Below are 17,797 nucleotides of genomic sequence, written 5' to 3' on the forward strand. Positions count from 1 at the left end.
GTAAAGGAAAGACTTTCAGTATGGTTCTACTAAATGACATGACAGAGAGCTTTATTCTGCTTAGCTGGCATTAATGTCATAACAGCTGGTTGAAACAATCCTCATTATAATGCTGTAGAATGATAATTTGCTGAAGCAACAATGAACTAAATCACAAATATTACCAATCTAAGCTATGTTTGCAGAAAAAAGGAAACTCTGGCAAGCAGAGGTAGGAATGGGCTTGGGTCTATCTGTTACTGATGGCTTCTTTGCTCCTTTAAATGCACTGATTTACCAGCAACATTTAGGCCATGGTGTCTGGAGGGTTGCAGGATGAACTTTATAAACAAACTTCCTGGGGATTGATGAGTGATGACCCCTGCTGTTGGTAATGTCACAGAAAGCCTACTCATAAAATGCAACGCTACTGAATCCCACTCCAGACTCAATTGAAAAGTCAGAAGCCTGTTGAGAAGAAGTACAGATTTTTGACTCACATTGAGCCATCGGGCACTATGGGTTTTATCTGAATTGCCTCCATGAGCTGTGTCACAGCCATTGTTGATGTTGCTCAGGGTGTTTGTGAGTGGGCGTTATCAATAGGCCAAACTACACCAACTAACTTCCTATTTTTTTTCAGAAAAGTTGTTTCTTTTACCTCTGCAGCAGTGTCTTTGCCTCAAGTTGTTTTTAATATTCTGCGTCTTGGCTGTGGACAGTATGAATGGTTCTGACATTTAGGATACACTCCTCATATGCTTTAAATCACCCACTAAAGCCCACGTTTTACCTTTGCTTGTCGTTTAGTTTTAACAATGTGCACATAAAGGATATGGCTGCAATGAGAGATGTAAATGAGGATGTGGAGCCTGAGCTAAAAGGAGAACCGTATAGCGATTATTACATCCAATTCAAAGTGCTGCATGTTGTCAGGTCCTTGTTAGTCTGAGTGTGATAACATTGTCCCCGGGGTCTTGCTATACCCACTTCCCTTTACAACAAGCCTCCTGGGGTAAAGTAAGGCGCTAATTATCAAAGAAATGTTTAGTACATCATTAAAAAAACATCTGGTACACTATTACCATCATAGGGTTTGTGTGTGTGTGTGTGTGTTTGTGTGTTTGTTTGTGTGTTTGTGTGTGTAAGAGAGAGCTTCAACGTTTTTCAGGCCTAGATTTCATGTCCGTGCTGTACTTTAACTCATTTTTGTTTCATTTTCTCAAATGGAGATCTCAGCATTAGTCAACCTGGGTAGCAGGCAGGTCTTAGTGAAGCATCTTGCTGGCTGACCCAACCTGCAGTAGTGGACTCACTACAATATGGAGTTCTACATCATAGCTAAAGGAATTCAAAGGGATTACTTTCTGTGTTTCTTTTTAATGTAGCAGGCTAACCTTAATACAGTATAGAGTATGCTTCTTTATATATATATATATATATATATATATATATATATATTATTCTTATATGTAGTCTATGTGCAAACATTATGTGAGGTTTACGCATTCTTCCTGCTGATGCCTCAAGTCTAATTGACTGTATTGCTTTTTTTTTTTGGTTTGGCAGCCTGTAAAAACTTAGTTCTTGGTTCCTCGCCCTGTTGGTTGTGCTTCCCACCACACAACTGCTTTTGGGACTCAATCACACAATACAAAGTCAACAGAGAGTGGTCCATTGTTTTCCCTCCTGTGTGGGTGGGATTTAAACAAGGAATTTGAAGGGAACGCATTGTACAGTGTTGCAACATACAAGACATCCTATATGTTGATGTTGATTGTATGTGGCTGTATTATATTTTCTTGTGCACAAGCACAGAGTCTGTGTTTCATAAATTTTCTACAATGGAAATGGTAAGTGTTATTACAAAAATAGTCTTAATGAACACAATAATGACAAAAGACCCAAGTTGACAAATACTGCAATTTCCCTTTAAATTCTGGTGATGGGATAATGTCTGAACCCAGTTGGATTCCTCTTTCCCACTGTGTTTATTAAGCATCTTAGGCTTCACAGGGAAAGGCAAGATGCCATCACAAAATAAAAAAAACGCAAACATAAGCCCTCCTGCTGTGCAATTATCTCCTCATCACTGTATGTGTAAAATGGAGTAGATGCAATAGCTACCTAGCAAGGCCATGAAGCAGATACAGATGGCAAAGAGGGAGCTGAAGCTCAGGCCCACTTCCTCCCGATAGATGGCCAGTGTTGTCTCGCAGTGGCGTCCTCTGTAACCCTCCGGGCAGTGGCAGGTGAACTTGGAGGGTGACTGAGCCACGCAGGTCCCCCGGTGACAGGGCCGCGTAGCACAGAGGGTATAGACACAGGACTTTCTCGTCCCGTTCACACGGATCATGTGGCCAGGAGGACATCTGCATAGAAGAGAGAAAAAAATTGAGAATCAGAAATAACGTTAAGTCCAGTTATTTTGTAGTAAATTATATATGTTAGGTTTCAAAAGCATTAAAATATATATCTTGGCATATGATACCTATTTATTTTGCTGTGATACTATTTTTGATCCAGTGAAAAAAGGAAATTAAATCTCTGAAAAGTTGGTTTGGTTTTAAAAAGTTTTTAGGAAATACGGCAAGAAATACACACAATACAACTCATAATTCATTACATTGAATTAGGAAGAATGTCCGATATTTTTATGAAAGATGAATTGTGCTCAAAGTCAATATGAACATCTAAGTCAGCTGCAATATTGTATTCAGATTTTCTAGTTCAAGCTACATTATATGATAATAACTTAGTGTGTAAGATGTGTTGGGGGATGGCATATAAAGAAATATATTTTTTATACTTCAAAAGAGAGCCATACACAATTTAAACAACACAACCACAAACACACTCTTTGTCAAAATAAACACTTTAAAATTGAGAGATTTGGTTAACCTTAAACACCATGTATAAAAATCAATAATTCCCTGAAAGTATCCAAAGGTTGAAATAAGAGAAAGTCTATATGATTTGAGAGGAATTTGCATGTTTAAAAAACAAATCGTACTACTGACATATAATCGTAGATACTTTTCAATTACAATTACAACATGTAGATTAAGATTGCTTAGATGTGCATGACACCAGATTTGATTAGGTGAGCGTGTAATAATCCCTCAGTAGTTCGATGCATCAAAGAAAAAACGCATGCAAATAAAAATAGAGGAAAAAGGGAAATACAAAAAATCATATTAAACAGATAAAGCTTCAGAAGATAACATTCATTCATTTTCCGTAACACATCCACACCTACGGGCAATTTAGAGTATTCAATGAATCTCAGCTGCATGTCTTTGGACTGTGGGAGGAAGCCGGAGGAACCAGAGAGAACCCACGCTGACACGGGGAGAACATGCAAACTCCACACAGAAGGCCGTCTAGCCCGGGAATTGAACCCGGGCCCCTCTAGCTGTGAGGCAACAGTGCTAACCACTACACCAACTTGCAGCCTTAGAAGATAACATGAATGTCTTAAATTTGATTTTTTTCACTATTTACCACACTGAAAAAGGGAAATACTCTCTTTGAGTCAATGACCGTCCACCGATGTACACCTCAGTAGAGAAGGAACTGGAGGGGAGGAAAATGCTGACTGCGACACTGGCGGTAACAAGGGTGATTTTATGCAGACAGGGGCACATTTTCTGCCTCACTTCAGAAAGCACCACTATAATTAAAAGCTCATTTGGGTGTAACAGCTCAAACAAACATTTTATGAGCCCATTAATTTAGTATCTCTTTCAATGTCTTTGGAGCAGCTCCAGGCTCGACATTTGGATGACATCAGAGATGAGTCTTCCCTCTGGTCTATGGTGATTTGCTCGTGCTCATAAATATTGACTCAAATTTGTTATGAAACAGAAATTACAGTCAAACTAGTACAGCAATTTATCTCATGTAAGTTTGTCTTAAAACTAAACCAGATGAGAAACTAAACGTTAAATCACTGCATCATGTGCTTAACTCTGTCTATAATAAATTATGTTTATATGCAACTAAACTCATTAACATTTTGGTGGATTGGGATGTTGGATGGGGGTGTATATGTCTAGCTTTGACGTCCTGCCACCATGCCTTGTCTCCTTTGGCCAATTTTTTATTCTTGATTGACGCGTTTAACAGAAGGTCTGCTGTGTAGCACGGCTTTGCTAGATGTGTCTTACTGAAAAGGAGAAGGCAACGTGCCTTTTTGTCTACTGCTCAAGAAGCAAATACAGGTTAGGATCATTTAACCAGTGTCAAAAAGGTTACCTTGCCAGGTCGCTGGATTCTAGTTAGAATCCATCATGTGACCGCTCGGCATCACATGTCACACGATAATTCCATCTTGCACTGTTTTTAGTTATGTATTTGTGTGTTGGGCACGGCGACAAGCTCCAGTTTTGCCAAGTGAAGCCATTGCATAAGGGTCTTAAAACTCGCATTCCCTCTACTGACCAGGAGGGGGCGACTCCTCTGGTTGCAAAAAGAAGTCAGATTGTAAAGAAGTCTATGAGAAAAGGACCCTACTTCTCATTTGATTTATACCCTCAGTTAACATTGTAAACATTCGTTTATGGTCTCACTCTCTAGTTTCAAGTCTTTTTCGTCCTTTTGAGAGTTAAATAGACCATAAAGCAGAGTGTACTTTAGGGGCTTACTGTGATTGACAGGTCACTGAAACTACCAGAGCTATACATAGCGTCTCTGCATCACTCCTCAACATTTCAAATATGGTAAATTCCGTTCATAGTTTGCAAATAAAACAACATGGTGCAGCCGTAATCCAAGATGGTGACGGTGAAATTGTTGAGTCGAGGCTTCAAAACTGCGGTCTAGACACATAGAGCATAAACAGTCAATGTGTCTGGCAAGCAAATGTAGGGACCAATCATTATCCTGTGAGGAGCTACTGACAGCCACGGGCGGTGGCTTATGTGTGTTGGAGGAAAGGCGACTATTTGTCTAAAAATGAATGTTGGCTGGCAAAGATGTTTGAGTGGATGCTGCAATAGCTTCCGTTCTATCAGACTTGGAGAGCACTTCTTCATTGAAAGAAGAGAAAATAACGACAACAAAGGCTTTCTTCAAAGAAAAATATGTTTTTGCTCTTTTCCCGACTGGCTTCGGTAAGAGTTTTATTGTCAGATGGTTCAACCAATCACCTGACAAGTATTTTTTGAAAATGCCTGCTCCAATGATGCCTTCTCAGATGGTTCTGTGTAACAAACCATTTGGTCGGTCAGCTTAAAAAGAAAGAACTTTGAACTTTTTTAAGGGCGTTGCTGATGACTCTGGCCTGATTTATTTTTGCCATAAGGGCAAATACAAAGTGAAAAGTCCAAGACTCCCAAAGTCAGCATCATATTCCTCTCAAAATCAATTTTCAGAATTACAAATTATTATTACTGCAGTTTCAAATGCCAGCTACTTTTATAGCATGGAGAAAAAAACAACTGACCCAGCTCTTTGAAACACAACATTTTAAAAGGTAATTTACTGTGGGTGGGAGTATTAAGCTAGGACAAATGCTCAGCGTTCAGTATGCATTATACTCAGTGGGAGTGTGTGGGTGTTAAAAACAGGACAGCCTGTCAGTCAACTCGACAACACTGCTTCTCTTTTCTCTGCTCTCTCTTATCATTTCCTGTCTATAGCCATGACTGGAATAGGTGCCTATTATAACCTAGATGAGCATGCATGCTCACTCACAATAATTACCCACACATCCTCATTCCTGAACGACAGAATAGGTCATATACACATGGTTAAGGTTGTGAAATGGAACTACTTAGTTGGTTTTAGAAAAAGCTCTTGGTTTGTTACGTACGTAAAGTACATGACCATTTAGTTTCCAAGTTCCTAAGTTAGTAATACAATTACATAAGAGACCTAAAATAACTCGATGTGTTGAGTTTGGAATTCACCCCAACCTCCGCCCCACAAGGGACTTTTAATCACCACATTCCTGCTTTGCTCTCATCATCATTCACAGGCCAGAGGCGGCCAGAGGTGGCGTCTTGGGAGTTTCTGAAGGCTGATGACTTTTTCTAAACTTCAGGACAGCTCTTTTGCTGTCACACAACTTATGTTTTCAGTTGCACCTGGAAACATGCTGTTGCTAAATATGCTGCAGATCTGCTAGGCTCCCTCCAATTAACAGTAATAATAATGTTTTGCACTGAAATGGTGCTTTTTTTAAAGTAATATTCAGCGCTAAGCCGTGCCCCCTCTTGCCAAGATTTGTAATTTGGAAAACAGTGTGTCTTCATTATTACACAGAACTTAACACAGGCCTCTCACTCCAAGGCAGGGATTTTGTCAGTGGAAAAGACAACTGTCACTAGCAGATTGCACAAGCTATATAGTTAAAGCTACCAGAGGCAGAGGAACTTCTAACTGGTTATAAAACAGTCTCCATTTAATATTTATGCCTCTATATGACCTACATAAGTAAACAAGACTGAAACAAGCGAAAAGATTGTCTATTTCTATTTAGTTATTCTTAAAACTTGTCATCTATGCCACTGTGTTAGATACCAATTAACCAGACCCAACTTTAAACTTTTACTTTTGACCCCAACATCCAAACTCTATATGAAAGTAATGTTTTGGCTGCTAAACTATGACTGGACAATTGCAGTCAACGGGAGGGATTTAGCAAACACTCAATTAAACACTGAAATTTTTTTTTTTATAAATTAAAATCAAAAGCAGCAGTGTTGGAATTGCTGGATGCCCCACAGTTAGGAGACGTCATGCTTCATATTGCATATCATTACCATTGGGACACAACACATGTGAAGTACGATCTGGTGTTCACTTCCTGAAAGGCTCCCTAGCTGGTGCACGATGAAAGAACATGTGGACGATTGCTTCGTTTGAGACGTCTGCAGGGGCGGTGTTGTAGTTGCCTACTTCATGAGTGAGAATAAAAAATAAAAATAAAAGATTATACACAAAGACTTTCAACTTGAAAACTTCATCTTGAGCGGACACCATCCTTTTATTTCTAGCGCTGTCTGCTGTAACCCTCCAACATAGCAGCTCCTGTTATACTGAGCATGTGTCACACCCCACAGCTAAACACGGCCCCAGCCTTCATTCAATAGCTTTGATACAGACTCAATATGCAACAAGATTTTATGGATGCAAGCCAAGACAATCAACTAGGCTATACAAGCTTTACACACACATCACCAAGGCTTATATCTTCAACAATAAGGCCACTCACATAACTACACAACCAGCTACAACTATGCCCTGCAACAGAATCCGCACAGCACACTCACTCCCTGTACATGTTTCACTGTATGCACAGTAGTCTGTCACAGTTCAGACACGGCAAACAGGCTAGAGAATGAAAATAATTATATCAATGGTAAGCAAGTTATCATGGCAATGGAAAAGGAAACTGCAGAACAATGTTTTTCTGTTTCCATGTTTGTGAATAAATGGTTTGCCATTTGATAAATTAATACTTCTGGACTGCAAGTGACCAATACTTTTTTCCAGAGACACCCCAACATTTTGCTGTTGATGCTTTCAGGGGGTCTCAAGTGTTAATCAAGGGGTCTGGGGGTATTTTGCACAGTAATTAAAAGTATCAAATGAAAAATCTGTGTTCATGTGCTTATTTGAGCCCTGGGGAGAAGAATTATCCACACTATTGTGTGTTATTAATCGGCCGTGGCCCCCATGAGTAATCAGGTATCAAACACTTGGGCTTGGAGGACTTGCTGCCAACACCAGTCTCTAATCATTTTCCAAGGTTCAGGTCAAGTGGTGAAAAGAGAACAAGGCAAACTAACAAGCAAGCAGGGTGGAGGATGGGGGGGACTGTGAGTGTGTATGTGTGTGGCAACGGTACATGGCTTAAAAACTGAGTGGGAGTGAGCAAGATGAGAGCCATACAAACCAAGAAATGGAGGGGCAGAGTGCGAGAATGAGAGCCATTCAAAAAAAGGAAAAATTGGATGGTCGATGGTGGATGGATGATGCGGGTGAGTGGATCAGAGGAGTGTAGAAAAAAAAAAAAGGTAAAGGCAAGATTAAAAGCAAGGCTGCACAGACTGAATGGAGGCTGATGTTTCCTATGGCAGAGAGAAATTGCTGAGATTAGTGCATGTGGCTAAGAGTGGCTTGATTCTGGTCTGAAGCCGCGGGTGAGGGTTGTTAGTCTGCCGCCGCATTTTCATCCAACGACATTTCCCATTTCCCGCTGACAAACAAATACCCCTCGCGCAGAAAGTCACACAGCAGTGTATGTGAAATGTTGATCAAGCAAAAAGTGTGAATCCCATTAGGGTGGGCTGGGATAATAAATTTAATTTCATCTCCGCCATTTTTAGGCATTTAGCGACCTGGGAGATGGGTCTCATTCGTTGCCTTTTAAAAGCAGACGTGGATGTTGTCTAACATCCTGGCTCTTGTGGGGATTCGAGGTTTTGAAAGTCTCTCAGAGCCCATGTTTAGACTCTCAATACCCACCACAGCCATAGTGCAGAGGGGGCGTCAGGGCAGGAAGGAAAAACAAAAAAGATACTGGCTCAATTTTTGCCGCAGTGTAGTTTAATGTCAGCCAGCGAGCCGCCCTGTTGGCCAATCACGTTAACCTCGCAAATGCCAAGGCGGAGAGGAACGTTGTTGTTGTGAATTCATTCCAGAGCTGTACAATCCTCCCTCAAAGAGTATAAACTGCTCCCACTGTGTCATTATCTTTCATAAGCCCTCAGACTGGACTTCCTGGTTTGCATTTCATCTTCTCACCAAAAACCTTAAGCAACATGTAGCCGGTAACAACTACGCCCCCCTGGTCGACACGCAATGATGTCAGTAAGTGATGCACACAAATGATTTGGTGCATTTGGCGTTTATCTGGACAATTCTCTTTGCCAAATTATAGCAGACTGTTTTATCCGCAGATATGTGCAGACTAGAGGTTGGTTTACAACGCATGTCTGGTGGCATATGAAGCACTGTGGGGCTGACTTTGAAGCTGCTCCACAGTATTTCTCCTCTGTCAGGCAGGCTGAGGGGGTAGCGGCACAGTGCTAATCTGATTGCACAAGACACCCTGCACACGACCAAAAGGCTAAGTGAGTGAACTTGCTCATTTGTTTTTCAAAGAGAAAATATCCACTTCAAAAGGAAAACAAAATCTAACGTGTAATGCGTGATGACCTTCGACCAGTTTGGCACTTGGAGACTGTCTGGCAGTCACTTCCTATTTTTGTCACTTCAGCTTGTGGTTTTTGATCAAGTAACGACGTAAAGACAAGTCAAGGCAGGCTACGTACGTACATTAACATCCACAGCCCTGACACGAAAGTAAACAGGGCGATCAGGCCTGGGGAAAAAGGTAGACTGAGGTCAGACAGAATGCTGCTGAAGAGTCAGTCAGGGCGGCGCTATCAGCGGTAAACGGCGTATGGTCGCAGTGCAGAGCAGCGGGCGCACACATGCCGAAACCAGGAATTTACTTTTTGTATGAAGTAGATGCAGGAAATGGAATGTGTGAGCTTGACAGTGACCTCTATGATTTATAATCAATGTGTCTGTAAAACAAGGCAGCAGCCATCAGTTTGAGGTTTTGCAGGGAGTATTGTGTCAAGAAGGCGCATCCACAGTGAGCTGTTGGATGAAGAGCAACTTCTTAACAAAGAAATCCACAACTTTCACTTTCGCTGTTTGCAGACTCAAGCAGACTTATGTACATCATTACATTATATCACGGTTGCTCAAACTATGATGGAAAAAGGCCAATTATTGCTCGACTTCTTTATTAAATGTCTATTTGGTTTCACTAACCCCAGTATTCTGGGACCTGTAGTGTTAAATCAGTAAATAGGGTCAACTAGGACTGAAATCTTAAAGATTGATGCTTCAGCATCACGAGAGTGGATTCTCCAGCCTGTTCTATGATATCTGATATCTGATGCAACAAGTGCAAACAGTCAATGACTGAACCTTACGTTGGGGCTCTGTTTAATTCCTGTGTGTTAACATGCTGCATGTAAAGAGTTTTGCTGTAAATGTATTGCAATGACACTATCCAGTTGTTGCTTGGTGATGCTTTTTGGTCAGCCTGGACTTTTGTTCTGGCAATTCATTATGAGAATGGATAATGATAATTGGCTGCAATGAGTTCCTGCTGACAGCCCAGCTTCCTCAGGGTTCCTTTGTCTTCTACATCCCCCCCCCCCCCCCCCAACACTCTCAGATAGGTCAGGGCAGGTTGTTTCAAAGCACATTTATGTGGCTGTGAACAAATATAATTCCAAGGTCAAAAGCAGAACAATGGCTTCAGAGGAAGAGTGAGTTGGTTTAAATGCATGTGTCTTCATGCCTCTGTGTCAAAAAGTGGGAGTGTGTATGCGGAGCATCCGAGTGTGCAGTGCAGCCAGGAGCGCTGCCGTCAGGGTAGTGTGTGTGTGTACCTGCATTCGTGCACTCTCCACAAGTCAACACAGGTGAAGGGGGCGCTGCACTGGTTCCTTTTGCAGGAGTCAGACGAGCACCCGGGGGAGAGGCCTTGTATGCTGACCTGGGAAACCCCATCTCGCGGCTGGCTGTCCAGGGGCATGTAGCGACCGTTGAGGCGCACGTCCCTCATGCAGCCTGGAGGGAGAAAAATGGAAAAGAGTTCAGTGGAACACAAACAAATTTGCAGACACAAAATCAACCACATGTTCTTCATAGATTATTGGCTCCTGTTCTAATACTCAAGGCATAAAACCACTCTGGGTTCTTAGTGAACTATGCGCCTCATTCACTTACTTCCTGAGATTGTTTCTCAATTTGTTCTAGAGAAAGGTCCCAAGAAAAATCCTACCTGTGTTCCTATTTTGACGGATCCCATTGTTCTTATAAACTGAAGGTGTGTGCCAGGTGATCCTTATGAGAATAGGTAAAGGCCCCGCCCATCCCTATAAAAGGGCATGAGACTGCAGGGCCGTGCCATGCTTATAAATATTGTAATCTAGTTGATTTTAAAACTGCACAACCAATGCACAGACTACTCACTAACTTGCTTCCTAATTGTATTCAGAAGTAGTTTTAAATGAGAGAGAGAGCCAGTATGAACTAAGGGGAATAGTATGTTTAAAAAAAACCGGTGGTAAACACACATACAAATGAGGTATGATTATTATTTTGATTAAAACATTTGGCAATTTGTTTCTGTTTTGTTTTTGTAAACTTTTGTAAACTAAAAAATTGGGTGGGAGCAACAAACTTAAACTTCGGCCTGAATATTTTTGGTCAGGTTATATTTGTTTTCCCTTTAATTTAATAAACAGTAATGTTATTAATGTATTTTTATGTGCATTTTTGGGGTTAAATTGTTAATAAGGACCCAATTGAATTAATTACTACTACTAATCAACTTAAAAAAAAATCTTCAGTAGTTCTGAAATGGAGGTACTTCTGCAGGAAGTGAACTTTAAACGAGCAGTGATATTTAGTAGTCAGTGGTGGTCAAAATGAACACAAATAAAACTGCACTGCATTATATTACTCGTTAAGTGCTGAAGTTAGTGTAGTGCTTTCTTTTTTTAAAGACAATGATGCTTTGTAAAATAATGAATATATGAGTTAAAAAAAAGATTATAGTAATTTAATTCCAATATTGCAATATATGCAACTGTATAATTGAAGAAAATGGAATGGCAATTTATTTTGCAAAAACATATCAGCACTCAAATGTGTGTAAGTGTGCTCTTGAGTGTGCTTGGATTATGTTCTTACCCAAGAACAAATCCCAAATTGTTTTCCCCAAGAAAACATTTGTGAATACTGGGCATGTAGGTAATACGAAGAAATAATGACGAGATCTTACATTGTTTCTCATTGTAGGGTGTTTATTGCAGCCTCTTAAAGTGCTGTTTATACTGTTCAGGAGAATCTCTGAGGTCAAAGATTTGCATACATGTTGGGTTTTGTAGAATGTGCTCCATGGTGAACTGATGGATGTGTTGTTTACACGTGTCACTTCGCTGTTACACGCCTGAGACACTTACCAAAGGGGAGAAAACATATTTGAAGGGCTGTTTGCAAAAGGCTGCAAGTTAATAGAAAATGTTGCAAATAGGGGCAAAATGCTTCTGCTTGGAACAAACCCTGATGGGTTTGGATCCTATTTGTAGTTACAAGATACTTTTGATTTATCACAATTTGGATCTTGTTATCATAGGTTTGGTTTATCAAGACTTACTACTAGTGTAGGGCGGTATAACGTGTCATACTCTTCGACAGGGAAAATCTGAGTGCATTGAGAGGGGACCGTTTTTACTGCGTTCAATTCTCACTCATGGTTAGAACTTTGTAAAACCAATGACAGATAAACAATTTGTTGAACTAATAAGTGTACGTTAACAAATTTACTTTGCCGAACGGCATGCCGGGTTATAGCTAACAATATTGCTGCTAGCAAGAAGCATGACAGTCTTGGAGATGCTCCATCATTACTGCACATTCAAGAACAGAAAAGAGAGATGGAGGATAAATTAAGATAAACCGGAGATGCACTAGAGGAACTTGTGTAAAAGAAAAGAGCTGGGTCTGGATGTTTTTTAGTTAAAAAAATTAAATAATTAAAAAACAGTATTCTTCAGTACAGCATGAAGTCCATTGAGAAAATAATGGTCCATTTAGAGTCAAATAGACCATAAGCAGAGTATGCTTTTGGGCGGGGCTACTGTGATTGACACGTCGCTGCTGCTAACAGAGACGTACACCTCATCGCTACGTCACTCCTCAGATATCCAAATATGTTAACTTCTGTTCATCGGTTGGGTAAGAAACAACAACATGGTGCAGCCGAATCCAAGATGGCGACCGCGAAATCGCCAAACTCGAGGCTTCCAAACGGCAGTCCATAAACCAATGGGTGACGTCACGATGACTACATCCTTTCTTATATACAGTCTATTGGTGTCACCATTAGCAGCCCCCGTCCATCACCCTCCATAGAAGAACCTACACTGGAACCTACACATTCGCGACACCAAATTCCAGCTGAAGCTTGAGTGTGAGAAACATGAGAGGCTCTCTCTAGAGCCAGTGTTTGGTTTGTCCATTCTGGGCTACTGTAGAAACACGGAGGTGCAACATGGCGGACTTCGTAGAGAGGACCTGCCCTCTTTGTAGATGTGAAGGGCTCATTTTACGGTAACCAAAATACAACAGTTCTTAGGGCGGCTGTGGCTCAGTGGAGAGCAGGGTCGTCCTCCAATCAGAGGATCGGCGGTTTCGATCCCTGGCTCCGGCAGTCCATGTCGATGTGTCCTTGGGCAAGACACTTAACCCCAAATCGCTCCCGCAGGCTGTTCCTGCGGTGTATGTATGTGTATGAATGTTAGTTAGGGTGCCTGATGGGCAGGTGGCACCTTGCATGGTAGCTCCTGTCATCAGTCATCAGTGTATGAATGGGTGTGAATGGGTGAATGATTAGTAATGTAAAAGCGCTTTGAGTGGTCGGAAGACTAGAAAAGCGCTATACAAGTACAGTCCATTTACCATTTACCATTTAGATTCAGGAGATTATACACTAATGAAATAATGTGAATGGATCCATCTAAATCCTACACACCTGGACCTCTAACGTCTCAATAACCCTCTGTCAATATTTGAATAGATACATGAAGAGTTAATGCAATCTCACACAGACAAGGGTCACGCTCACACACACACACACACACACACACACACACACACACACACACACACACACACACACACACACACACACACACACACACACACACACACACACGTACAATTTCCCTGCCACCATATATCACGTCTGCTTCTTTTGAAGGGAAATGCTTTTAAAGTCCATTTAATGAACACATGCATTGTCTTTTACTGCCTGAGGCTCAGCTGTCTAACTCCAGAAAGCTCTCGATGTCTCTCTCTCGCTTTATGTCTGCTTCTTTCAATAGTTGTGACCTTTTTCTCTCTCAATTATCATACAGTGTCTTGCCTTGTTTTTAGTTTCTATGTATCCTATCCAAAAGTCTTTATTTTCTGTCTGAATCTTTTGACTGTATATGCCAACATTTGGGTTCATACTGTATGTGTATGCTCCTCTCTTGTTATTGTCTCTTATATGTGACAATGCCAGTCCAAACCCTATAACAGAGACTGCCCTCCCAAGAACGACAGCATCAGGGACAAGGACTGGTCAACAACATATGGGACTTTGACACGGGTCTTTTCCTGTTTCAGACCTTTCATACATGTCTTGTTTCAGACTGAAGATCAACACTGTTTTTGTTTTAAGCATGGACACAACTGTGCTATTGTAACCACGATGATGAAGGTCCAATGAACTAAATGAAGCATTTATTTTATTCAGACCACAATGATTTCTGAACCTTGACAAAGTACTTCTTTCAGTCCTGAACAAGTCCCTTTAATGCTTAATCCTTACAAAACCTAAACTGTTTTGTTGTGGCATCAATTAACAGATCAATTTCTCAACAGTGAAAGGTTTTTGAAGGCACAGACAAATGATGTTATCCTGCTGGAAGGAGTATTGGAGAACACGCCTCTATGTGTAAATGTTGAGGACATGGACAAACTAATTATGTTATTGTTTCATATGGAAGACATAAAACACAGTGGAGATGGTTAGCTATGCTCAAATATAGTTATAATATTACAAGTGTCACAAACAAGAGTCTATAGGACTCTTACCTATAATTCACAGAGGGACTGTGGCTCAGGGGTTAGGGCGTGTCATCCTTTAAGCACAAAGTTGGCCGTTTGATCCCCGGTTGAAATACAGTTTTTTTTAAGTTCAGAATATCTGGAGTACGTGTTTGTGTTTTAATAAAAGCTTTCATATTTAAGGTATACTTACATCTATCTCACACACACACACACACACACACACACACACACACACACACACACACACACACACACACACACACACACACACACACACACACACACACACACACAGAAGCCCCATACTCTCTAGCCAGAGAAGCCCCATACTCTCTAGCCTCTGCATGCACCCAGCAGCCCATCGTCTCAAGTAACAGTGAAGATGCATTTGGGTGAATTAGCCATGACAATGCCATATCAATCATTCATTAACACTTAACGTGTCACAGTTCTCCCTTGAAAGAAAATGCATATGAATAGATAAAGGGACTTATTTCTAGTTGCACTTTTCAGGAGGCATACTTGTTAAATTGCAGCACATGGCCCTGAACACACAACCCTTTTTACTTTACCCTGTGACACATCAAACACATCAAGTGTCTCTTTCTCTCCCCCCCACACACACAAACAAACAAACACAAACAGGTTATATACAATACAGCCAGGTTGATGTTTGGATGGTGTACAGCAAGCAATCTTCTGTGTTATTTTGCCATTTTGCCATTGTATGAACCGTCGGTGCTCCGCTGAAAGGGACATTCAGGGAGATTCATACCGTTGTGTGTCATAACCTCTTTCCCATTCTCTACAGACAATGTTTACCTCTTAACAATTCAGCCTGGCACTCATCTGCCTGGGATTTTAAAGGAAGACTCTCTTGGCCTCACTCAACAGTGCTGTCCAGCACAAAAATCATAAAAAAAAGATCCTTGGAAAAGGAATCGAGCATTGTAAGTGTACTTCTCTTTTTCTGTGATAACCTTTTCTTAACTTATTTTCTATTGAGAGGAAACAGTGTTGATGTATTAGTATCTTAAATGCATATTTTTTTTTTTGTTCTTATTTTCAGTATTTGCGATAGTGATTTTTCTCAGTAGCCGAAAGCCACCTTGGGTTAAACTGCCCATTAAGAACCAGCTGCTGCATGGATGTTTACTTCCATTCATTTCATTAGTGTCATGAACCGGTGTAGTTCTCATCTTGGCTTTCCTGTGGATTTTACACGTTCAAACATGTAAACTGGCTGTGACTCCAGATGGGTGTTTGAATACCTAGAAATCCGCCTGCCCAGGTCTGCTGTTTGCACTCTTAATAACCTTTCAAGCTTTGTCACCTTCTTCTCCGTTACCTGTGCTGGTAAAAAGGTGTGATTGCATTATCCTTTTTTTTAAGCACTGCATAAAAAGGGTAGCGCAGCATTTGCAGCTACTAAACCTACACAAATATCACAAAAAGAAACCGTGTAATTCTCAAAGCACCTGCAAAGGGTGTAAGGCAGCCATAACTGTGTTGCCAAGAAAATAGTGTCTTAATGCTCCTGTGCAATTTTTGAACAGGTAAAAGCGACCACTCTACAGAGGTGAAAACACATTTTTGATACATTAATGTTCGGCCATTTGTGCACTGCAGCTCAGAAATCCTCTCTGCTGAGGCTGATTCAAGAAGAATTTAATGATTATTTTAGTCTGTTTTAAATCAAGTACTAATTCATAATATCTGAATATATTTGACAGTAGTTACTCTAAGAGATGGGGTCTCATAAGGTGGCAACAACAGGAACCAGAAGGGAAGGCTGAAAGAAACAGGTTTTTGTTAGAAATGTAAGCAGCTGGACAATCATTGCTGGCATTGGTATTATTTTGTTCTATGAGCCATCCAAAAAGTGTGCTTATTGTCCATTTAATAAGTTGTCCTTCAGCCCCTGGCCTCTCCCAGCTGCAAGAAGTTTGGGATTCAGCCCACAGTTTGTCCTATTTGCTGAAACCTTCATCGCTTCATTTGCTGCTCTTAACACCTGATGTCTGGAAGGTCTTCTCTGATTTCTGGTGAAACGGACCACCGATGAAAATGCTTGCGAATAAATCGTTGCAGATGTTGTGAGCTGTATGTGCTGTGTGTCGCCTACCCTGGAAGCTCTTGTTGATTCCAGAGGGGAACGTGTTCCCCAGCATCACCACAGTGGGGTCGATGATGATCTCTCGGCTTCGGCCCCGCGATCCCGTGACCTCCCGCTGCCCCCGCCGCCGTCCAGTCGCAGCATCATCTCATTGTCGTGCCGATCCAGGAAGACCTCGTGCCATTCGCCGTTGTCGAGGCGATAGGTGGGTAGGGTCAGGTTGTAGTCCCCATCCCCAAGGTTGTAGAAAACGCAGAGGAGACCCTGGAAGATCTTCAATGGGAAAAGAGGACATTTAGTTTACAAGTTCAGCTTCACCAAGTTTGATCTGGTATGGAAAGGTTTTTTTTGTGAACCACATTTCAATCATAATGGCTTTTGCTCATTGTTAATGGTCAAAAAAATATGTAATTGATTTGCATGATTAATCCTGAATTAGCTTAATGAGTCAAGTTGGAATACACTGGGTTCACATGTACTGTAAGTCCATGACATCAGCATGCACCACTAGTCAAACACTAGAAACTGGCCTTTCATCAATATTCTGTTGTTTGAGAATAAAATACACTGGACACTAATTAGTAACCTGCCATTGGTTGAAGCAGGTCCATTGGGAAGCTTTCCCTCTGGCTTCTCCCATACATTTATAAAATATATTAAGCTGATTTTCTTAAGAATGTATTATTCACCAACAAAGGAACAAGTCTCTCTCTTTTTCTTGCACTTTAGAACCTTTGTTACTATCAACCAATATACATTTATGAAGTGCCAGGCAACTCCAAAGCCAAAAACTATTAAGACTGAGCAAAACAAATTTTTTTCTTTTTTTTAACAATTTCCATTTGAATGGCCATAATTTCCCTTTTGTTGCACTCTCAACATGGCCAAATAAATGTTTTACATTGCCAAGTTGCAATCCGTCCAAAGTGGCTAGCAGAGCACTCATCAAACAATTAATCAAACTTGATTTGTGCAGCGCCTTTCATACAGGTTAGTGCAGTTCAGAGTGTTTCCGGTTGACCGACAAGTCGGAAATAAGAC

General features: G+C 41.0%; 1 protein-coding gene across 1 annotated transcript in view; it reads right to left on the bottom strand.

Moving 5' to 3' along the window:
* Nucleotides 1-17,797, bottom strand: part of si:ch211-186j3.6 (neural-cadherin) — a 238,052-nt gene that overhangs the window by 22,069 nt on the left and 198,186 nt on the right. Inside the window, 4 exon segments of the mRNA XM_054614523.1 lie at nucleotides 2,107-2,351; nucleotides 10,404-10,584; nucleotides 16,766-16,873; nucleotides 16,876-17,029. Coding sequence (XP_054470498.1) covers nucleotides 2,107-2,351; nucleotides 10,404-10,584; nucleotides 16,766-16,873; nucleotides 16,876-17,029 — 688 coding nt within the window.

The sequence above is a fragment of the Anoplopoma fimbria genome, chromosome 2, assembly GCF_027596085.1.
Source record: "Anoplopoma fimbria isolate UVic2021 breed Golden Eagle Sablefish chromosome 2, Afim_UVic_2022, whole genome shotgun sequence".
NCBI lineage: Eukaryota > Metazoa > Chordata > Actinopteri > Perciformes > Anoplopomatidae > Anoplopoma > Anoplopoma fimbria.